General features: G+C 42.1%; 1 protein-coding gene across 2 annotated transcripts; it reads left to right on the forward strand.

Moving 5' to 3' along the window:
• The first annotated feature begins 688 nt into the window (after nucleotides 1–688).
• Nucleotides 689–18,298, forward strand: LOC146699945 (gap junction delta-2 protein-like). Of its 2 annotated transcripts, XM_085469889.1 has the most exons (3): nucleotides 689–2,205; nucleotides 3,858–3,914; nucleotides 15,917–18,298. In XM_085469889.1, the coding sequence occupies exons 1-3, from the start codon at nucleotides 2,135–2,137 to the stop codon at nucleotides 16,779–16,781; spliced, it is 993 nt and encodes a 330-aa protein (XP_085326015.1). In that variant the 5' UTR covers nucleotides 689–2,134; the 3' UTR covers nucleotides 16,782–18,298. The 2 variants fall into 2 exon arrangements, with proteins under 2 accessions (XP_085326015.1, XP_085326016.1); XM_085469890.1 differs by lacking the exon at nucleotides 3,858–3,914 and having other exon boundaries at nucleotides 697–2,205.
• Nucleotides 18,299–18,587: the final 289 nt, after the last annotated feature.

Genomic DNA, 18,587 nt, shown 5'->3' on the forward strand with positions numbered 1-18,587 from the left:
TTCTGCAAAACTCGACTCAGTCTTCTAGATGGGAAAACCTTGCTATGACTCCCATCTTGGGGAAAAAAAGTCTTTATTTTTTTCTTCTTTTTTCTTCTCTTGTTCAGATAAAGAGAGTGTATAGGGGATGTTTGTGCATTAGTGTATGAATCTGACTGTATCCATGTGCGTAATGGATGGAGACCATCAAATTCCCACACCACCTTGATCTAATGTCAATGTCACACCAAAGTACAACACTGTGCTCATCTCTCCCGTGAGGGAGACTGAACGCAAGGGCTCTAATGGAGAAGAGACTGATGAGGAACAGAGAGAAGATGAAAAGGGGAAATCGGAAAAAAGGGGTATGAAGGTTAGGCCAGGGTAAAATAGGGGTGCTGTATTCCCCAATACAGTAAGATAGAGAAAGGGAGGGGATACGTGGGGGATGGGGTGGAGCAGAGCTACAATTCTCCTGTAATCCTCCTCCTGGAATCATGAGGTTAGATGATGGGGGGGGGGGGGGGGGGGGGTGTACCAGGAAGAGAGCATGAGAGCATTTGAAGTGAAGGGAAACACACTGGAACAAAGGACTGCAATGAACACAGGGCAGGAGGCACAGTTAGATCACAACTCCGTCTTTTCTGTGCAACATCAGGCAGGAACAGGCACAGCAGTACAGTGGGAGGCATTCTTGCAAGCATAACCGAAGCAGAGATCAGAGTAGCAATCCAAGCACATTTACAAGAGGAGGCAGAGAAGGAGGGAGGGCGAGAAGGAGGGATGAGAGAGAGCAGATCTATGAAAGGAGGAGGAGGGGTGTTGCATGCTCACACAGTGTGACAGAGATAGAGCGATGAACGAGGCTAAGACACACAGAGAGAGAGAGGGAGAGAGGGGAGAGCACAGAGCAGAGATGGGGACCGAACGCTGAGACAGAGGTAGTTGGAAGGACTCAGATCTGCAGAACAAACGTGAGGAAAAGGAGGAAGAGAGTGAAGGTGAAGGAGAGCAGGAGGGAGAGAGGCGGGAGGGAGGGGGGTGCAAGATGATGGAGCCCAGAAATAGGTTTCTCAGGACAGCTTTTCATCCCTGCAAGACATGACTCTTGGTGTTGGACTGTGCTGAATTTAGCCAGGGGGACAACACAGGACAACACAGGACAGCAGGTCTGCAGCACATTGACTGGGTTCAGCCTCACTGGATGCAGCAAAGCAGCTGATTTATTACTGAGGGGATGGGTGGCAGCGTGTTTGAGCGTGTGTCTTGGAGCGCACGTGTGTGTGCATGTGTGTGTATGCAGGTTTTTATGGGTCCTTGTAGCACTCAGAGCTGTGGGAGCGACCATTCCTCCAGTCATGAAATGACATTCAGCAGGCAGGAGCTTTGTGTGCTGGCGTGGATCTGCAGTCCTCAGTAGGAAGTGCGAGAGTGGGGATTCAAAGCTGTCATCGAGTGCAAGTGTGCGTGTGTGTTTACAGTGCCATTTGCTGAGGTGAGCCGAGGAGGATCAGCTATATGTGTTGTGTGTGTGTGTTTAGGTTGGAGTAGCAAGGGTGCAGCAAAGGCAAAGCTTCTACACAATGCAAGGACGATTGCAGGGGAGCACCGATGGCAGTGAGTGCAGCTAAAGTACAAGGAGTGCCCTGGGGGTAAGGTGGAGGACAAAGGCAGGGACAGAAGAAGGAGAGGGGAAGGAGAACAGAGGCAAGTGGAAAACAGAGGGTGATCATGGCTGTCATTCAGTGAGCTATAGCATATGCTGTAGCGCAGAGCGGAGTGGTGCGGCAGGGGGAGGACAAGCATCACTGCACAGGGGAGGGGGAGAAACTACGGGAGAGAGAAGGTGGGGGGAGTGGTGTGTGTGTGGTGGGGAGGCGATCAGCTCAGCACCTCTTCAGCACCTGGAAGAGGAGCAGAGCAGGACAGGCCCAGCAGAAGACATTCATTCATTCACGTGCACAGAGATGAACTGATAAGCGGCTAGGTCAACGTGTAGAGGTCAAAGGGAGCTGAGGTGTGACGGGAGTGGGTGGGTGGTTTGACTGTACTCTCTGCTGGTCCTGAGAGCAAGGCGAAGGAGTTCCCTGGAGGAAAGGGGGGTCAGGTCCCCAAGCCCTGTTTCTTCTGACCGTTCTGCCCCCTCTTCATCGCCATGGGAGAGTGGACGATTTTGGAGAGGCTGCTGGAGGCGGCTGTCCAGCAGCACTCTACTATGATCGGAAGGTAAGACATGGATTTAAGTGGGAAGGTGGTGTTTTCTGGTTTTGTGTCCGCGGTTTTATGTCAACTGATGAGCTGGGATTTTTTTCTTTCTTTCTTTTTTTTTGCACATTACATGCTGTTTTGTATGGATCTGTGGATGGCATCTGTACAGAGACTACCCTTCTCAAGGCTTGTCCCAGTGCTCTCCTCTGTTCCACTATCCCTCACAGTCCTCCCTGCCTTCCCCGTCCTTTCTTCCTCCCTGCTCTCCTCACTCTTATCCTCCACACCCACTATTAGTTAAGGCATAACCTAATTGCACATAGTCAGCAGCAGGCATTACGGTTAAATCAGAGAGGTTCCTATGTTTTTACTAGCTAATAGCCAAGCTATTGATAGACTATGCTTGATGCTGCTGGCCACAGACCAATATGACAGAAGGAGGAGAGGGGACTAGGAGTGAGAGGAGGGGAGAGCAGAGGTGCGGAAGATGAAAGGATGGTGAGCAAGCAGGTGTGGAGGAAGAATCATGGGGGGAGTTAATGACTCTGAACTCTGAGTGATTTTATTTCCTAAAAAAAACAAAAAAGTTAATCCAATTAGTTTTGACCAGCAGACATTGTTATACTTTGCGTGAGAGTGTTTCGTGGCGGAGAGTTGAACAGACGAGCTTTTAGTTTGATTAGCAGTGGAGACATGCCACGGAGACTTGCTGTAAAATTGGTGTGAAATACGTGCCCCACATGCGTGCCCCACATCATCTCTGTGTGATTAATTGATTGCAAAAGTGGAATTTTCCACCCAGTGAACACAATCCAAATGTCCCACTTGGATGCTCATTTGGCAAAGTGAAGAGTCAACATGCTTCAGCCTGTGAAATCTGGATGTATATGTCGGCCATTTAAAAACTGCTTTGCTTTGGTAAAAACAAAAAGTAACAGTGAAGACTGTGATCGCCCTGCTGTGTTCATTAACTCAAACTCAACAAGGACATGGCCTAAACGTCTTTTTGCTTCAGTGGTCTTTTGTGTGAGTGTGTGTTTCTTGCCCCGTGTAAGTTAAAGGACTGCAAAATGGCTCATGTGTTCATTGTCTGTGAATAAGCCAACATCCTCCAGTGGCACTGGAACTGCGTCAAAGTAACAGAGATGATGTGAGCTACACATTTATACCAAAATTTCAGCTGATCGGCAATTTGAAGCTAAGACAGAGATCCTCCTTCCAACCAAATAATTTCAGTCAACTAATTTCTATATTTTAAAAGTGCATTAACCAACGAATTCATCTGGTCCAGTCGTCATATGGAACAATAACCTGGACGCTGACTTGATTTAAAGATGCATTAAGCAATCTCACAGTCTTGTGAGTCCCTCCCATTGATGGCTTGGGAGTACTGTTGTAGCACTGAGAATCAATATCCCACTTGGAAGCCCTACACAGCTTTCAGCTAGTTGTTTTGGTTTCTTTAAGTGGAAAAACCAAAACAATGCTGGTTCGAATGAATGTGGGCAGTCGCTCCCGGTACCGAAGCTAACTGTCCTGTGTAAAAAAACGCAGAAGAAACTGGTAAGCAAAGTTGGAGATTTAGCAAATGAAAAAAAACAAAACAATTATGAGTTGGAAGGGCAAACAAGGGCTAAAACGCCAGTGAATATTGGAATTACATTCAACAGGTGGCCAGATAAAGGAGACCGAAGGGATGTCCGTGTTGCTCTGTTTCTGCTGGATATGTGAGTAGGCAACTGTTTGCTAACATGTTAGCCATAACACCTTGATAAGCTAGATGCTAACTGTTGTGAACTTGTTTTGGAGTCTTTCCGCCCCCTAGTGGTCAAAAATTACTTAATGCAGCTTTAAAATAACAGTTCTGGAAGCTGAATCAGTAAAATCCTGTGAGCACAGGGTACAAAGAACGCTGAAAATTAATCTCTGGATGATTCACGCCACCTACAGATTTTCAGAGGCACAGAAGCAACTCTCAATTTGTCTGCTACCTCTTTCAGAAGTCATAAAGACTATTCTCATGATGCACTTGGTTTTTTCTTATATGCATAGTTTGAGCTATTTGTTGATCATGCACTTCACTGGCTGAACACTAATAAAGGGTATCCTGAATACCAAAGATGTGTTTAGTAAATCGAGTGGTACAGTTTAGAACAGGGCACTTTTTTGTGTGAGATGTGATAGCGTTTACTATATTTATTTTCTATTATGTGTCAAACTGTCCAAAGACACGTGACATTGGATAGTTAAATGATAGTAAAAAAAAAGCGCATCTCCATCATATAGTAGTATGAAATCCACAGTGAAATGCTTTGTAAATGATCCCCGTGTGTTTGGCTTTCCTCAGAGTGTTTGTCCTACAAGGCTCTTTAGTTGACCCTAGAGCATTAGCTGTAACATTATCTGCTTCCCAGTGGCGGGGTTTCCTCCATTTTTCTTCCATCTGCTATGTAAGCCAAGAAACCTTTGTTTTTGAGTCTCTCTGTACATTATTTGTTAGCATTTTTTGTTTTAGGCCCCCGAACAGCTTCTTATTTTCTCTACGCCGCTTTCGATTTTGTCCCTTTAGTTAGCATGTGTGCAGGATATCTGAAGATGTACAGGAAAACTCACAAGTACCTTGGACAGAGAGGCCGTGGACTAGCTTGTAGCAAGTTATTTTTAAGTGGTGATATTGCTTTTCAACTATAGAAAGGAAAAGAAAACATTAGACATTCCTAGGTTATCTCAGCAGTAAGACAAAAAACAACAACAACAAAAAATGCCTTGACTCCTAAACCTAAGCATGTGTCTGCATGGTCAGGAAATCAGTGACACATAATAATTAAAAGACAGGAATCATGTTTCTGGATGTACCAGCAAGTTGGAGAATTGTTCACCACTGGCACAGTTTTGTGCTGTCAAGGTGCCTCCTAGATTGTTAACGCCAAACCCCACACTAAATTATGTGTGGAGTCAAAATTGTTGCACTGACCTCTATGGGTTGAAAGGTTCAAGTCTGTTGCACCACTGACCACAGCCAACAACCATTGTTGGCTGTGGTCCATTGCACTCGTGAACACAACCGTGATGTAGTGTTGCACTGTTGTGCGTCGTGAAGTCCTGCACTTCACAGGGTGTGGCATGCAGCGACTGGTAGATGGCATCACAAGTAGGATGTTCAGCCTGTGTGTCGTTACTTTGACAACGTTTGCATGTGTTCGCTTGCAGTTTTAATGGATGCGGTTCCAAAGCACAGAACAGTGACGTTTCGACATAAAAGGTCTCCCCTGCATCCAAACTTTGGAACATGGTTGCATGTCAGTCATCTTTTTTTGAGTGCCGACACGAGGATGCAAATCCACTGTGAGACACCGACAGCATTTTCAGATGTTTAGACTGTCTTTTTGAGCTACAATTAAGCTGTTTCTTAATTGTAGGTTTAAGCTAACCTATGCCCTGGCATAGGATAGATAATTAGCTCAGGATTACAGAAGAGTGTTTGAAATAGAAACGGACCAACTACACTGTGGCATAGGTTAGCTTAATTATGGTCTTTGATCGAGACAGACAAATTGAGAGTTGCTTCTGTGCCTCTGACTAACCACAGGTGCCTTGCGTATTATGACTCATTCAGTTATTAATGTTGTGTATTGTGAAATCTTCATAAGCTTGACTTCTAACTGCACAATGTACAATGTGTGCATGGATAACCGATGACTGTACTCATGATAACATGGAAATGAAAATCATTGTCAAGGCTGCAGTAATCCACCTCTATCCCAAACCAGTTTTACAGTTATGATAACCCTGAAATCTTTTGCATTAGATAGTATAGTCAGTCTGAGTCTGTTAATTGTAACAAATTAATGACATTTCTGATAAGAATGGAGGTCAGCACACAGACCTGTATATCTATTTTCTGTACCTAATAAAGATTTAACAAAATCTGCACTGAATACGTGATGTTTGTTAGCACTATCCTCTCCAACTTAAACATTCAGGCTCCAAAATTAGGAAAACGAAATTGTTATTTTATTCTTATGCCAATGGCACAGCTCTACTTGTGTACATTTGTGTAAAACATGACACTAGCAGCCTTGATAATGTTTGTGGTTGTTTTCTATGCATATTAACTGACTTCTGGTTACAATTAAAACAATAATTTCATTTTTTGTACATCTACAGCCTTCACAATAAAAATTTTACAGCAGTAATTTACTTTTTGTTTTGTCCTATTCGTAATTCTTGCTGATATACAATCTCATACAAATTAAGTATTTAAGTGGGTGCGATAGACAAATAAATTACATGTCCATATAATAGTGCAAACTGAATGTGGAGGCCATGCATCTAACACCTAGGCTCGTCATTTTTCCCAGTCCTTAATCTGTATACAAAAATCACATCATTACAATATATTTTAAAGCACACAACTACAGGCAATAAACTGTTTAATATTCACATACAGTAATACAGTTTGTGTGTGTGTGTGTATGTGTGTGTTTCACATGTGGTGCTCAAACCATTTGCAGATCGCAGGTGTGAATGTTTGTGATGTCTACCGTGACAAAAATGCGTCCGACCGTGTGAAGATCAAGCCTTTGGGTGCGAGATATATAACTTGCCTCTCCTTGACTGCATTGCTGTAGTGAGGTCAGCGCAAAAGATGAGCTGGAAAAAAAAGAGGCAGCGATAATGGAGCACTAGAGTGATCTGAGGAAGATAAAATAATAAAGGTAACCGGATGGATAGAGAGGAGATGATGGGCGCTGTAGAGGCAGAACAAAAAAGCTGCAACGGATGGATGAGGGTGGGGGTGAGACAGAGGGAGGAAGAAAAGTTTTCCCTCTGCAGAGGTTTATCGCTCGGAATCTGTGTCAGAGATCCTTCAACTGAAGTTGCTGGCTGACCCGGCACACAATGTTGACAGCAGTGTTCATGAAGCAGCTCTTTTAAATGTTCAGGTTGATTCTGAGATAAAGTAAATGCAAATGTCACTGTCTATGCTGTTAAAGCCACAAAAGTACATTTCCATAGATTACATTCTGTAAACTGCATTTCAATCAGATTAAGAATTAGTTTACAAAGTGCTGTTTGCTGTTATTCATTTATGCACTTTTAGATTTCTGCATCTATTTACCCTTTATTTGTTTTTTATTCTGTGATGAAGCTCTAAATGATCCATTATTCATCATCTATCACTCCCCACTTAAGCAGTATAAACCATAAAATCTTAATAAATGCTTCGTGCCTCTTGTTGCACGTTGCAACTGATGTCAAGTCATTCATTAAAAATGTATGCAGAGTTGACCAGCCTTTTAATGCAACAAAGTGGTGTATGAAATACACCTTGTTGCTCTGCAGTGCTGTTTATATGGCTGGAAGAACCTGCACTTAGACAGGCAGCCCGGAATGGTTTGACGTGACCGAACATATCTGGGTTCTTGTTTGTTGGCTTTAAAAGCAAGATGCACTCTTTGCCCCGAAGTTGTTCACTCCTGCAGTTTTCATGGTCATGTTCTTTTCCTAAATGGGTCAGGATATCCACAAGAAGGCGGTACCCTACTTTGAGAAGGGCACCCTAGTTCTCCCAAAATAATCAGAGATGCAGGAATGCTCTGCGTGAATTGAGGACATCATCCCTTCTGACAGAATATACTTCATGTATCATTGATAACCATCTTCCTGGATAAGATTTATTCCACCCGAGAAGGTTTTGTTGCAAAGCAAAACAACGGCGTCCATATTGCAGCATTAGAAAGGATTAGTAATCCATCATCGTTCGCCAAGGAGCAGGACTGTCGTTCAAATTAAAGCATTTTCCTGCACATCTATAGTTGTCATTAGTTTATTTGTGCAGCAGTCCCTGATGTTGAATGAAATTGATTGCACGGTTTGCCACTAGCGCTGAGCTCAGCTTTCACTCAGCGCGGGCTATTATTCATTTCAGCAACACATCAGCGGTGTGTGTAAGAGTTTTATCGGGCATGTAATGTTTCCCCTATGCATAGCCTAAATGTATATTTAATGACTTCCCACATGTAGTGATATTTTCTGATTCGATTCAGACAGGTTTTGTTAAACTTTTATGAATTGTGAGCCTGTTATTAAACACCCAAACTCCCTTAAAGAAAGCATTTTGAAGATGTTGTTTTTTAAGGTAAAAATGTAGTCCAGGAAAAATGTGCACCAGAGACCGAAGTAATGACTAATGTAAATGCTTATTTCTTTTTCTTTAACATAAACAAGGGCTGGTTTAAAAGATGTGAAGTGAGGCATGCATGTATGTGGGCTGCACTGAGATTTTTAAACTATTTGCAGTGTTCTAATTATTCATTGCTTAAAATAAAGACAAACTTTAACTTCCTCTTGGGTAAATCCTGGTGGCAAAGATGTCTAACTAGAAATGTTTGACACCGACAACCTAACAAATCTATGATACTATGATACAATATGTAAAGCTCCAATCTAAAATAAAAAGAATAAATCAGTAAAAAGTAATAAGCAGCCTATTCTACAGGTGGACAGATCAATCCCAATATCGATATTATCTATGCCAACCCTGGTATTGGTATTAGATCTATGCTAGCATGATAGGATCAATGCCTTATTTCTATCCTAAGTTCAGTAGCCCATTGAATTGTGTTATCTATTGTATTCACAGCCTATGGCACGTTTAAACAACAGAAGGTGAAAAGCTGAAAGGCGCGTTTCGTTGTGTTAACTAATTATTGTGGAAATTAAAATTCACAGTTAATTAGTAGTCATTAAAATGTGTTCAGCATTTGTCAAAATGATGATGATTCAACTCATAAATCACGACACCACTGCTCTCCCCTCCATATGCTGTCTTTATAGGTTCAAAGTATCGGTATCAGTATTGGTATCAGCAGTATCAGTCCTGTATTGATCTGGCATCAGCTCGATACCAAAGTTTGCAGTATCATACACCACTAGCCTAATCACAAACTTAGCCATCAGCTAGTGAAGGTTTAAAATATGGACAGAGTTAGGACGTGGGCATGGCTGAGTGGGAGAGACATGAAATAAGCGTTCACCTTGCACAGGTGGACGGTGCTATCATGTTATATTGTGGGAAGTCAATTTACAGGAGCCAACCACATTACTAGAGTCTGACTGTCTTTAATGGCACATTGCAGGTTTAGGAAAGAAAACACGCAGTTTGAGGGTCATTAATAACAAATACATTTCCCTCAGTTGAAATAAGAAATTAATACACACATTAGAAGGAAGTTAGGGACATTCATTAATGTGCAGATTGAATCATATTTTACTGTGATACATAATGACAGTACTTACAATAGTAAGCCACTTGATTTGGAAAGTAACCATCATGTTAGTGTGCTCTAACTTTCAGAAAGGACAACTGATTAGAATTTAAATAATCTGCCAGAAAAGCCACGAGGCAGGAAGCTGTTTCACACCCCAACATATGCAAACACAAATATTATAGACAGGTTATTGTATGCAACTCTAAGCCAATGTTTAAATGAACAAAAGCTCGCACGTTGTGATGAACAAAGCATCTGAATTCACAAAGTGTTTATATGGTCTTTCAGTAACTTCTAGTAATTAGCTTGTGATTAGAAGCTTTTACAGCTGTAAACTCCCACTAATATAGATCTGTGTTTGCTGGTTTTATAACTAGCAAGTTATATATCATAAGTGCTTTTCCAACCTTTTTCCATGAGGCTAAAACTCCATTAATACTTTTTACAGAGAAACTTGCTACATACAATTTTACTAAAAGCCTTACAATTAAATCTTTGCAACCCAACACACAATTTAACCAGCGCTGACAAGTAGCAAAGGTTCTGTTTACTGACCTTATGTAGAGGCTACATTTTAGCAGCGGAGATATTTTTATAAAAAAATAACCATTCCAGACATTTACTAAGATTTTATGTGTTTTTTGCAATTAAACAGTCAGATGAAAAGCCCCTACATAAAAATTAAGGTTAAATATGCTACTTTAGGAAAACTTGTGAGTGCTGTTTGAAATATTAGGGACAAAAACTTCTAACAATTTGTTACTTTTCAGCACCAGATTTTTATGCTTAAGAAGATATCCTCTGAAGACAAACATACAGTGCAACCACATGAGGCAGCTGATTTTTGTCTGCTGCAAGACTTAAAGGTTCTGGCACTAAAACATATTAGAGAGACAGAGCAGAGCTGATGCATTCTGGGAACTGTCAAAATTAAAAAGGGGTCTTATGCAACGTCCTGAACAAATACCATTTAAAGTATGAGTCCAATTTCCCACTCTTGCTATTTTGGGTAGGTCTGAAAAGGTCAGGCTCGGTGACGCGGTGATGTTTCCTGTTTTTATCAAGGATAGCTTTGACTACTTGTTATCTAGTTTGGGAGAAACTTGTGTGAAACTTCAGAGCTGCGTAAACTTAGCTGCGCTAACCTGTAATCATCTCTTTTCTCGTCAATATCAAGCATTTCATTAATAAATATATAAAAAAATATCTCCTGTAACTCCTTCATCCTCAGTAACCAGACTTCCATTACAGTGATGCTGAGTCATTTGCCCTGTCAGTCGCCCTTGTGTATTTATTTACCAAAAATGTCAATATTTTTCAATTCAATATCCATTTAATTCAATTTTATTTATACATCACCAAATAAAAACATTAAAATCGCCTCAAGGGGCTTTATATTGTAAGGTAGACCCTACAATAATACATAAAGAGTAAAAACAATCATATGACCCCCTATGAGCAAGCACTTTGGCGGCAGTGGGAAGGAAAAACTCCCTTTTAACAGGAAGAAACCTCCAGCAGAACCAGGCTCAGGGAGGGGCGGCCATCTGTACAAAAATGTATTACAGGAATAAAATGGGAGACCTGATGTGTGTAAAATCCCATCATTACGCCAAATACTGTACTGTAGGCCAAGATGTCATATAAATGGAATCTTCTGAAATTGTATATTGATGTGATCAGCAAAACGTGCTGGTTCGGGATACACAAAGAAATGCTGATGCCATTTATTTGGTTTTCAAGTTATTTTAGATAGAAACACTTATGCATAATGTTTGCCTCGCTAGCTTGAGTCGAGATGAAAGAGTAATTTTAGATGACATAAAGACAAACGGGATAGAGGAAAGCTGCATCTGGCGTGCTCTGCATTATCATCGCGCATGGTTAGGCCAAGCGATGAGTTAACAGAAACGTTGTGTGTAGGAATTTCTTCCCCCAGCTTTCTTTGAGTGGCGTGAAGTAGTTTGGCATAAAATAAAAATACTCATCATAAACCGTTCTAAGGCATCTTTCTCAAGTGCAGCTGTAATGGTTTTGCTGTGAAGATTGAGATCTCGCTGTTGTCTGTTAGCTGAGGTATAATTGGCACAGATACCTGTAGAGTGTCCCCCAATTAACTTTCCCGTTTCCTCCGTTATTCCTGCAAAACAGCTGGAGGCCATTTCCCTCCGAGATGTTGAATGAGCAAGTGATATAATTACATTTCTGCCCATGTTGACTCTGAGTCGTGGCACAGTGGAAACTAGCAGGATGAAAAAGCTGTTGTGGTTTGAGTCTGACGTCGCTAAACTCGGGCAGATTTTTTAAAACCGTTTCTGTTTCACACTCTAAGTAATGTATTTCAAGACAGCAGGGGTAAGAGAACCACCGCAGCTCAAGTTTAGCTTAAATTACCGTATTCGTCACGCTGACTCGTAGTTGCACTTCAGGCATTCGTGCACATCTGCCGGATATGTGGGCAAGACCTTAAACTATTAAAACACTTTAAGAGAGGAGCAGTGATGAGAGGCGGGTGGATAGAAATGTCTGCACTCTGATAATTAAGCTGTCTAATTTCAAGGCCCGGTAAGGTCTTTATTCATTATGTGCTGCCATCAGCAATCATTGGAGCTTATTATTGAGAGCATATGGGTGGCAGGAATATTTTTATCCAGGTTTCTTCACAGCTAACTGCACTTATCCAGCGCTTCAGAGGCCAGTCTGTGCACCTTCATATATTAACAGTTACTTTCTTATATTCACAATCTATGTATGAAAGCAAGTGTAGGTTTTCTGGTGCATTTGTGCTTGTGGGCCTCTGTTCTCCCTGGAGGCTGGCGACAGCAGCTGCTGCATGAATGAACGTGTGTGTGTGTGTGTGTGTGTGTGTGTGTGTGTGTGTGTGTGTTAAAGCCTCTGGGAAAGACAGAGCTTGCATGTCCAGCCGACACACCAGCTGATGAGCAGCTAACATTACACTGCACACACAATCTTACAGGTCAATCAGCTGCCTGAGGATCACTTTGAAGGTTAACGCAACAAAATACCACCTCATTATCTTTACTTCCTCCTATTTCTGTCCCTCTAGACATAAACGTTAACATGCCCATGAGCTGCTGTTTGTCTCTGCGCTTTATGAAAATGTCAGCTGTCAGTGATGAAGCCCAAGAAAGCAGATATTAAAAAAGAAGATCCAGACGTGAACACGATCCACAGACGCAGAAGGATTGACTTCTAAATCTTATCAAATCTCCTGGACAGTGGTAGGGATTTAGAAGGTCTCTAAAAATGTAATGATTAGTCTTAGCTTTAACCGGGTCCTCCGGGAAGCAGGATGCTAAATTAGGTGACAAGTGGGGACTGATGTGGGAGACAATTTAGCAGCCATTTAAGAAACTTTTGGTGACAGGAACCATGCTGTGATATGTCGTAATGCCTGAATCTTTTTCATGCCCACTTATATGAATCAACTCTTCAAGTATTTTAATATTCTGCCCCATGGGTTTGAGACACTAAAACTTCTGACATCTTTTTCATTATTCATGATTGTTATTGAATATTCTGCAGGTTCAGGCCTTCGTGCTGTCCTAATCTTCTCCTAGTTACCGTATTGGCTAGTTATGCTGCAGGACTTAAAGCACTGATGTTTGCAGACAACGTTCGGGCGCTGCTTTCTGCTAATGCAGCAATCTGCCCCATGCTGATTATTCCGTTATCCAGCAGTAGAGCAAACACATAAACCACCACACACAAACAAACACACACAGCACTCAATACAGGGAACACCTTGGGATTTTTTTTTAATGACAAAAAAAGCAGAAGCAATGACTGGATTTTTAAATGACTGCAATGCTGCGCTACTTTAAAATTGAACAAACTCTGAGGAGGACAAGAAAACTGCAACCACAAAGTCCTTATCCCTCTATATTTATGTAAAAAAAAAAAGCCCAGTTTTTCGTTTAGATGGTGGTGACTACAGACAAATACATACTGACCTATGTCGATGTAATGAAAGACTGGTATAGAGCACTATTTAAAATTTTTGTCAACAGATTTGGATTTGGTCCATCACTAAAAAAGCTGTCACAATGATGAACACATGACAGCATAGTGGAAAGTTTGTCGAGATGAACTGATATTACATGTTGCAGTACATCTATGTGGATGCACTCATCGGAAATCACGATGCATGACATTTTAAGAAGAAGAAAAAGCTTCAATCCTCTTACCTTCAGTCTGAGGACAGTCTGAACTAAGAATATTTCAGTTCAACATTAAAAAACATGTCGCCCATGAGTCTGTGGCATTACACACAGATGTTTACAGCAGGAAGATTCAGTGGCATTAAGTTGTAATTATGACATAGTAATTATCACTGGGCAGAGAAGCAGCCAATGTCTTTTATTACCTTGATTAGAAAATCAAGGTGGAGTGCAGAAAAGCTGCTCTTGAGCCTCTTGCATGGTTTTAAATCAACATCCAGCACTGCAGATTCTCACACTGACACTGACCTAGAGTTAGTCATATATCCTCTATCTTTTAAACAAATATTTGCATACAGACGAGCTGCGTCGACCACAGATCTTCGTCCCTGTGAGCAGAATGCGTCAAATCTTCCTGTGGTGCAGAGAACCATCAATATCATTCATTCAGCCATATCGACTGCTGTCGAACCACTAGTGAGCCCGTACACATCAGGCTAACCGCAAAGGAGCAGATGTTGACAGATGTCTTAATGTGAATGACACACAGGACCAGATTTGAACTTCTGAAAGTCCAAAGATGCGGGGGAGCTTTATTCTGCTGGATTTTTAACCATGATGGAAGTCAGTGTAGCGTGCACGCTGGCAGCTGCTCTGAGCACAGGCGACTGTGAGTCTTTGCCATTTTGCACAAGTCATACACATGGCTGACTCTTCCTCTTTGTGTCTGTGTCCTCGTGCCTGTCTTCTTCGCACAAAAAAACACACACAGGCATGCATTCGCAGGTGGAGCAGCGATAGTCCTGCAGCAAGGCACTGCTCTATTTTAAGTCTGTTTCATGCTAACGCATGTTCCCCTGGTGTACCTCTTACCTTCACCCGTCTTTCCCTTGGCTTCAGCAAATTGCCTCCTCTTTCACATCATTCAAACAAATGTATTTTTTTTTGACTTGTCGGATATTTCTAACAACTGTAGGCTATTTTTCCCCCCATACTGGGTGTCTATACAGCCATCCTCTGCAGGTTGCTGTGGTTACTGGTCACTGAAGGTCGGTAGGCATTTTGAGCCCTCATTAAAAGATAAAGTATGGAGTCTCATTTTATAGCAAACAAGTTAGGATGCACGTGCATATTTAAAATACAACAAAATCCCATTACTTTGGCTATTGTCCTACGTAGCTGCCTTTCACTTCAGGGCCAGCTCCCATCTATCTCTATCCCTTTACTTCCCGTCTGTGGCCCCCTCTTGTGCTTGGATACAAGAGTGTGCTAAGCAACTGGCTCTTCCACACAGGGAGCATTCACATCCACGGCTGTGGCATAAATACCAGGGAACTCAATGATGTGCAGGCTTTCCTCGCTCATTAGAAAGAGCTGACACTGCAGCCCTAAAGCCAGAGTCCTCCTCCGCAGTGCCCATACTGGATCGACACCATGAAAATAACAGAACAGCTGTACTGCTCTCTAGATCCACCGGTCCCTGGACACAGCTTTCTATAACTGCAGCAAAGCACTAATGATGCTCAATGGGAAGTCCATGCAGTTTTTAGCAAATGCCACCTCCTCGGGAGAGCAGCTCCCTATAGTTGAGGCAACTCGTTCTTTTCTATGTGAGCTCTTTAAATAGCTACACATCTTAAAAGCTTTGCAACTGTGACGGTTGTTGCCCCTTAATACGGTGCATGCTTCTTTCCTCACTTGGGAGTCAACAATGAAACAGAAGGAGGTTATTTATACAGCAATATACTATTCAGTTGCTTTGCAACAGAGATATTTTGGTATGTTCGATAAAAGCTAATTAACACTAGGGGAAATATGCTAACATGCGAGACTGATTCTTAAATCAGTGGGTGTCTATTATAGCTGTTGCCATTCAGTTCCATTTCAGTCCAGCTGTGAAAATGAGTGTGAAATCATCTTTATCTTATGATTAGTGACCTGAGGTGCGCATGCTATCTAGAGCACAGCTCCATCATCCCAGGGTATTGTTTTTCACGGCAGCTGCTTACAAGCACACAAATACGCGTGCACACGCACACACATGCAAAGTGAATGTAGTGTCACTGTCCCTTTAATTTTCAGAAACGCATATTCAAAAAAATCAAAACCACTATTGTCGACAGCACCTATTCACCATTAACTTTATACCGACTCACTCGTACGGTCATGCCCACATATAATGTTCCTTTGTGGATTTGCTCCTCATTAACTGATGCTGTCTTTCTCCTGTTTCACCACCTTCCCTTCCTGCCCTCTCTCCTTCTGTCTCTGCAGGATCCTGCTGACAGTGGTGGTGATTTTCCGTATCTTAATAGTTGGCATAGTGGGGGAGAAGGTGTATGAGGACGAGCAAATCATGTTCATTTGTAACACCATGCAGCCCGGCTGCAACCAGGCTTGTTATGACAAGGCATTCCCGATCTCGCACATCCGCTACTGGGTTTTTCAGATAATCCTGGTGTGCACGCCAAGCCTGTGCTTCATCACCTATTCTGTCCATCAGTCAGCCAAAGCACGTGATCGAAGCTACTCTCTGCTGCATCCTTACATGGATCACCATGGTCATGGCCACCATGGTCGCCACCATGACCACCACTCTCGTAAGCTCCATGCCCGAAACATCAACGGCATCCTGGTGCACCCCGACAGTAGTAAGGAGGATCATGACTGCTTGGAGGTCAAGGAGATCCCTAACGGACCTCGGGGACTCCCTCCAACTCACAAGAGCTCTAAAGTGCGACGGCAAGAAGGCATCTCCCGTTTCTACGTCATCCAGGTTGTGTTCCGCAATGCGCTCGAGATCGGCTTCTTGGCGGGCCAGTATTTCCTGTACGGCTTCAACGTGCCGGGGATGTTTGAGTGCGATCGCTACCCATGCGTGAAGGAGGTGGAGTGTTACGTGTCCCGTCCCACAGAAAAGACTGTGTTTTTGGTCTTTATGTTTGCAGTTAGTGGCATATGTGTGCTACTTAACCTGGCAGAGCTCAACCACCTTGGCTGGAGGAAGATAAAAACGGCCATCAGAGGGGTGCAGGCCCGGAGAAAGTCCATCTGTGAAGTGCGCAAGAAGGATGTTTCACACATGTCCCAAGCCCCAAACCTGGGCAGGACCCAGTCTAGTGAGTCAGCCTACGTCTGACAGAGGCTTCTCTGCCTGGGGGCTCAAAGACCTTTTAAATATTGGAGAAGAGCTTTTCCCTGGCCGCAGACCACCCATCAGTAGGCACAAAACTGACAACTGCATTATTATTCAGGGGCACAGATGGACTCTGTGTAGTGACGATGAACCATTACTTCACCAAGTAGAGTTTTTGACACTTTGAAACTAAAAAGGTAACTGTGTTGCTGTAACATTGAGAGCTCTGCTCTGCCTAGGTGACACTAGGTGCCTTCACAGAACCCAACTGACAAAACTGAGCAATTACAAATAATATTAATAGACTGTAGGTTTAAAGGTTGTGTGAGGTTGAATTATCTGAAGTTCTTCATTATTTGCCTTTGCTGTAGCTTAGAAATCCTCTCATTTTCCAATTATGTGTGCATATGCAAGAGCTTAAGCGCGTGCATGCATACGCATGTGTGTGGGGAAAAAAAGCCAATCTCTGACTCAAGTCAGGATAATTGAATGCTAAACTAATCTGAGCTACTGAGAGAAAAATAATGTCCACACTGTTAAGACCACACAGTGGACAAACAAGCACCTTTTGAACAACACAAAATGATCAGCACTAAAATGTTTAGTAAACTGGAACACATCATTTATTGTATCAGACTCTTTTCCTAAAATTTCTCACAAATCTCCATATTCTTCACCGCATTAGGTGCCAAACAGACTGCAGACTCACATCACCTGAGAGCTTCTGCTCAAAATAGGACACAGGGTGCACTGAAGATGAGGTAGATTACTTTCCAACACTGTGTCAATGCACCACAATGCTCCCAGTGCCTGCAAGGCACTGTTTACGTTCACACACAAAAAAGGAAAAAAAAATCAAGTAAAGTGTGCCAGTGTTTGCACTTTGGCTTGTAAAATGTTATTGCTGTTGAAAGCTTATGAATGGAATTAAACAATTTAAACAGGAAAAGTATTGTAGTCACAAATATTTTAACATGTAACCTCAAGCTTTTTTTCACAAGCTGATTTGGTGCCATATTTCAAAGTTACTGTACATAGATGAAATGTTATAATTACACTTAGTGTTTTCACTATGCGGTAGAGATAGGCTGTACTTGGGTGGGAGAATAGGGGCTTGGTTGGTTATGAAAATTAATCATAGATTGCCAGCTTTAATGAGATGTATTAATAATGTGCTCTTTGTAATGCCTTTACCCTCTGATGGAGACTGTATGTTCCAAGAAGTGACTTCCCTCTATGGACTCTGAAAAAGGCATGTAACTGAAGCATTATTAGAATGGATAGCTTATGAGATGTAACTTTAAAAAAGAGACTGTTTAATTTATTTGCATCCTGCTCCTGTGAAATGTAATACTCAGCATGCATGAAGATGAAAACTATAAAGAGATATGAGCATAGAATCTCGTTATGGGAATAATGAAAGCAAATACCTGAAAGGCGCCACAACTGCAGCAATAACAATAATAATGATAATATATAGTATGTGACAAAAAATATGTGAATAAATCATTATGCAGTGATTTTGGCTGTGCTTTGTTTAACAAAGATGTGATAATTACTATGCACTGTTGCCTTTCTACTTACGTTGTGTGGTGTTAGCTGATAACAGTCATGCAGGTACACCATGCAAAAAGGAATTTCACTGGAACACTACATCAGCATATGTTTATTGCTATTACTACTGCTAATGCGGTGCAGTGTAGGTTCAAGCGTAAAGAATGGTGAGTTTCAAAAGTCTTCATTTAAAATACATGGACGAAAGTAGGGGGCCGGTGTTCTGACAAAACACCCTACCTATCAAGTTGTCCT

Source organism: Copadichromis virginalis, linkage group LG10 (genome assembly GCF_057382275.1).
Source record: "Copadichromis virginalis isolate Kocher_CV1m ecotype Utaka linkage group LG10, C_Virginalis_male_GT1.1, whole genome shotgun sequence".
Classification (NCBI taxonomy): Eukaryota; Metazoa; Chordata; class Actinopteri; order Cichliformes; family Cichlidae; genus Copadichromis; species Copadichromis virginalis.

Coding starts and splice junctions, on each gene's coding strand:
- LOC146699945 (XM_085469889.1), top strand. CDS start 2,135: ATGGGAGAGTGGACGATTTTGGAGAGGCTGCTGGAGGCGGCTGTCCAG. Junction 2,206..3,857: donor CACTCTACTATGATCGGAAG/GTAAGACATGGA, acceptor TACATTCAACAG/GTGGCCAGATAAAGGAGACC. Junction 3,915..15,916: donor GCTCTGTTTCTGCTGGATAT/GTGAGTAGGCAA, acceptor CTGTCTCTGCAG/GATCCTGCTGACAGTGGTGG.